The 5,785-nt window shown below is 39.0% G+C and overlaps 1 protein-coding gene across 1 annotated transcript; it reads right to left on the bottom strand.

The window, feature by feature from the left end:
* Nucleotides 1–235: 235 nt before the first annotated feature.
* On the bottom strand, nt 236–814 carry LOC142452763 (large ribosomal subunit protein eL29-like). Its single transcript, XM_075553983.1, has one exon. The coding sequence runs from the start codon at nt 812–814 to the stop codon at nt 335–337; it is 480 nt and encodes a 159-aa protein (XP_075410098.1). The 3' UTR covers nt 236–334.
* Nucleotides 815–5,785: the final 4,971 nt, after the last annotated feature.

The raw sequence follows: 5,785 nt of genomic DNA, 5'->3' as shown, positions 1-5,785 counted from the left end.
GGAATAGGGTAGACGGGGCTGGTTTTCTTTCTATTGTTCATAGAGTTAAACATTATTCAAAGGTACTTAAACAAGAGCAGGGTAAGTTGGTACCAATTTAACTTTCATAACATATGGCATATTTCATATCTAGCCCATGATCCCATTTTGGCATTTTATTGCTATCACTTACTATGGTTTTCTGTTCCATGAACTCTGTATCATAATTGCATATCTTATTTTCTTTCAGCGCCACGTGGGTTTATTTGTACAACAAACAGCACAAGAAGACACCAGCGCCATGCAGGCAGCAGCGCAGGGCTCACACCAGTCCCTCTCGCCCTCACAGAGAACTCTACTTTGTGGGAGCCTGGGAGCCTTTGGGAGCTTGAGCTGGGGCCGGGGCACCTTTGGGAGCTTTTGCTGGAGTCTTGGCCTTGGCTGGAGCATCAGCCTTGCTTTGTGCCTTGGCCTTGGGCCGGCAGAGCCTCAGACCCTTGGCAATACGTGCCGGAGCCCGCTTGCCAAGCTTGGGGTGGGCAATGTAGGCCAGTCGACTGAGCTTCCGGTTGACGCCCATTGGGATCTTGGCCTTGACCTCGGTGGGCTTCACAAGATCCTTGATGGCCTCGGCGCGAGCTGGCGCAGCCTTGGCGTTGTTGGCCTGCATTTTCTTCAGGCCCTTCTTGTGCTTCTTGGCAAAGCGCATGTTCCTCAGGAACTTGGGGTCCACCCCCTTAAGAGATTCGTGTCGTTGTGACCTGGATTTTTTGATGCCGTTTCTGTGCCATTTCCGGGATTGGTTGTGCGTGGTGTGGTTCTTGGACTTGGCCATGTCTGCACCAACCCCTGCAGCTCCTGGAACGCCAGGGACCGGAAGAGAGAGAGAGAGCATATCTTATTTTAAAATAGTATTACAGTTCCTAATTTCTGAAACAACTTCCACTCTACAGTATGAACAACAGCTTGATCAATTTAATGTTTTACAAATCATGATTCTATCCAACAAATAAAAAGTCTAATTGTTTTAGAATCATTTATAAACACAAAAGCTACATTGGCCATTCAATGGACATCTTTCAGAGTGCTTTTAGTCATGAAAGGCAAATAAATAAATATAGAGTGGTGTTTAAACAAAATGATTGTAAATTTTTTATAAGGATCCTCTTTCTATTGTCCTAGATTTTATGTAGCTTGATCACTATGACTATATATTTGGTAAGTGTGTTGTATTTCAGTGTATACATACACTTTCTTTTCCATCATAGCTTAGAAAATTCACACTTATTTGATTTGTCAAATCATATGCCTTTTGTTTTTTCTTTTGATGCAGAATGGAGACACACACTTGTGGCAAAGTGACTGGGGAAACACATCCTGTGCACTCATATAGGCATAAGTAGAGAGCTTGATCTCAAGAAGTAGTTATATGTCAGAAAAGCATCCCAGTCCAGTTCAGATCGAGTCCATGAGTCCAATACTAGTCCCTAAATCCATCACTAGTCCATAAATACCCTTTCAAAATCATTGCAACCACAAGCAATGATGAAAAACGCAGGACGATCACAGGCCTGGGGGTAAAAAGCCCTGTGGATCAAGAGGTGGTGGAAGCATCACAAGGCTGGTGGAGGTGTCAGCGTGACTCATGGGTGTTACAGTGAAGGCAGAGAGAGAGAGAGTGACCCGCACCAGAGAGCCACTTATCTCGGTGGCACCTCCCAATGAGGTCATCCAGCTGTAGCCTCCTTGACAGGCTAACCTCACCCATATCTTCCTGCAGGTGCCATATTGGCACAAAAATCTAACTATCATATTATGATCTACATAATTTTTATAATAGTACAAAAATGTCCTGTGTAATTGTGAAATTTACAAATGATATGCATATTAAATGTACTATGAGAATGAGACTACAAAATTCTGAAGAATTTAGTTATGATACCATAAGAGATTGAACTACTCTTCTGCAGATTTAGTTAGGTTAACCAGATCAAAATCACATACACCTAAATACAGGAGCCAGCAGAAAGGCAATAATTAATCCCTTAAGTTTGGTTTCATTATTCAATGTTTCGATTTTTCAATGTTTTAATGTTTAATGTTTTTAAGGATTGATTATTTAATGTTTGTTCAAGTGGCTTAGATAGTAGATTTGTCCCTAGAATGAGTAAATAAATAAACTCAGGATTCAAAATTATTTTAAATAATAATATCAAGCGTGAGGATAATCTTCACATTTTCCCTAAGAAGCTTCTCTCCTTACCTTAAGAAAATTAAAAGCCTGTTGCCGTTTAGTAGATTCTGATTCATGGTGACACCGGGTATGCAGAGTGTGACCGGTCCGGAGGCTTCTCAAGGTGGTGCTCTTTGGAAAGCAAGACTGCTAGACGTTCTCCGGTGTCACTGAGTGCTTTCGGACTGCCCACCGTTAGGGTTCCCGTAATGCCGACAATTTGGGTCACCTTACCTAACACTTTTTTTAAACACACTGTACCCATAGCTACCTACAATCAGTGGTCCGTGGTGATCCTATGCGGGGATTCTGAGGCTGTGTAAGGCTTCGGGGAGCAGGTGGCTTTTTCGCATTCTCCCAGGAAAGGCTCCTTCTTTTGACCACTGACAGTGTGGTTGGCAGTCCAGAGCTTACGCTATAGGCCTGCCCTGCATTCAGCCATGAAAAGTAATTATCATGAAAAAGCCAAATGAGACCTAACAGAAGTCATGCCCTCAAAAATAAAACATGAGTGGATCTTCAGAATAGTTTTGTATTTGTGTTCTAGGTACAACTACATATTTTTCTCACAACAGTCTCTTGTGCTTGCTTTAACCAGAGGTTTTTAGTAGTTGAAAGGTGGCATTGTGGTTGATGTTTTCCCCTGAGAACAAAAGATGGAAGTTTCAAACCCACCTGATGCTCTGTGGGTAAAGGAGGTGCCAGCTTGTTTCATCAAAATGTGCACCCTCAAAAACCCCATCGATCTCTATTACTCTGACCTTTGCATTACTATTGGCAGTTTTTTGTTTTTGTTTCTTAGTTATTTGAAATGGTTACAAAAATATCCTCGAATGATAAAAATACATAAATGTCTATATGTTGGCCAGCTAGCAGTGCCTATGTTAGCAAACAGAGGGCATTACACTGTACACACAATTTACGTCTTGATCTAGAACATGTTTTTGCTTTCTTAAATATGAGGTACAACTATTCAGTTTATTCTCATAGCATATTCCCACTGAAATTAGGTGGAGTTCTGAATAATTTTCTGCTGAGGAATGTGACTTTCTGTAGTGCAGTCAGTTGAAAAATTACATGAAATCATTGAAATTGGAATTGGTCACACCCATAAATCTCACTAGAAAACAATATAATTAAAACCACACTAATATATCATATGACCTTGACCTAGTGGAGACGGTCTTGGACATTTCAGCAAGATCTGTTTACTTTGCCTCTTTGTTTATTTCTGCTGATACTTCTTCAGTACTCAGAAGAAAAGAAAATGGCTTATTTGTGTTGGAAAACATCCAAACATCTGCATGTGGGTTTCTCCTATCCTGCTCATCCAACTAGTACATAGTTCACACCCTTACATATATGAGACTTTGTACACAGAGTCTACAAGGTGAGATACAGCCTCATTTTATTTAGGTGCTGTTTGTATATGATTTAATGCTATGAAAGCAATCTTTAGTTGTGTATATTTGAATTTGAACTTTTCTATTTCCCCTGCAATTTTTGACACTTAATGATTGTCTATGTTTAAGTTAAAACATTTGTTCCATGCCTGATAGTAATAAATATAATTCAACTGTGCTTTTATTATTTTTTTCCAACTTCAACTCTGTTCTATATCATAAGATTTCTTATGTACATCAGGTGTACATCTGTGTGGACTCCCAGCCTATAAACTGAAGTTCTATTCACAGTCCTGCAAATAGCTGCCCCATGGACATTCTTCAGGCCTAGTGCTACATTCAATAGTGATAAGATCTGCCTGTGGGAGTGGATGTGGAAAAATGGACTGCACATAGTCTGGAATAGACTTGGGACTCATGCCGGAGGCCCTCACTCCCATAGATAGCTTAGAAATAGGGACAGAGGAGGGGTATTAAATCTCTAGGAGAACAGATTCCATTGACCATCACACTCCTCATCCCATAAAAGAAACAGACAGGAGAGATTTCATAAAAGTTATATGAAATCATGGGGGCAAAGAATAGGGGCAATAAATCCTGAGAATACAGAGATCTAGATTAGGGTTTGAGGCAAAAGGATCATGAGTAGTGTCAGCCCTTTGGAAGCTAAATAGATACTGCAGTGCTAAGGTCCCTACCCAGATCAGTGGTTTGCTCTTTTCTATTAACCTAAACCACACTGTTCTGTCTGTTTGTCATACTCTGGCAGTGTGCAGATAATGCTGATACATGATGCAGGAAGATATGCTGCCAGTATTTCAATTACCAGCAGAACCACACATGGTGAACAAGTTTCAGCTGAACTTCCAGTTTGAGAAAAAGGAACAGGTTGTCCACTTCTGAGACACTAGTCACTGGAAAACATTAGAGATAGCAGAATAACATTGTCAGATTTCAAACTGGAAGAAGAATCATTGAATTACAAGGCCTTCAAAATAGACTAAGAAAGAGCTACCTCATCAGAGAAAGTCTGCCTTAATTGCATTCTTGGATAGAGTAAAGCTTTGGGGACCCTCATTTTCTGATAAGCCACAACTCAAAATCAAAAGAAATATCTGTAATTGTCCATTAGTAATTGGAACATGGGGCCTATGAAGCATGACTAGGAAACTTGAGGTAATCCAAAAATGAAGTGGAATGCATAAAGATTAATATTCTATGCATTAGTGATCTGAAGTTGACTGGTATTGACCCTTTTGAATCAGATCATCATATGATATACTATAATGGGAATGACAAATTCAAGAGGAGCATCTATAATGATTATCAAAAAGAATATTTCAAGATCTATCTTGAAGTACAATACTATTTGTGTTAAGATAATATAAATTTATGCATCAACTATTAACACCACTGATGAAGAAACTTAAGGATTCCACTAACTTCTTCCACCTGAAATTGATCAAACATGCGATCAAGATGTATTGACTACAATTGATTAGAATATGAAATTTTGAAACAAAGAATTAGTATCAGTATTTGTAAAATATAACCTTGGTGATAGGAATAAAGTAAGAGGTCACATGATAAACTTTAGCAAGACAAAGACTTGTTCATTGCAAATGACTTTTTCAATAGCACTAAAAGATACTATGCACATGAACTTCACTAGATGGAAAATAAAGAAATCAAATTGGCAACACTGGTGGGAAGAGATGTAGAATCCCCATACAGTCAGTCAGAAAAGGTCAGGGGCTGACTGTAGAACAGACCATCAATTGCTGAAATGGAATTGATTCTGAAGCTGAAAAAAATTAAAACAAGAGAGCCAAAATACAACTGGAGTATATCCTACTTGAATTTAGAGACCATCTCAAAGACGAATGTACCACATCGAACTCTAATGACAAAAGACATGATAAGTTGTGGGGTGACATCAAGCATGAAGAAAGTACAATGTCATTAAAAGACAAAAAAGAAAGAAAAGTCCAAAGTAGACATCAGACAAGACTCTGAAACATTCTCTTGAATTTAGGAGTTTAGTAGTCTTTTAAAAATGGAAGAATTGATTAAATAAAAACCTAAATTGAAAAATTCAAAGGAAGCATGAATAGAAAAAATAAAATCAGGGTGTTATAATGAAACATGCAAACACCTGGATGTAGGAAGT

Source organism: Tenrec ecaudatus, chromosome 7 (genome assembly GCF_050624435.1).
Source record: "Tenrec ecaudatus isolate mTenEca1 chromosome 7, mTenEca1.hap1, whole genome shotgun sequence".
NCBI lineage: Eukaryota > Metazoa > Chordata > Mammalia > Afrosoricida > Tenrecidae > Tenrec > Tenrec ecaudatus.
Note: the sequence above shows the minus strand (reverse complement) of the source record. Positions and strands in the feature narration are given on the sequence as shown.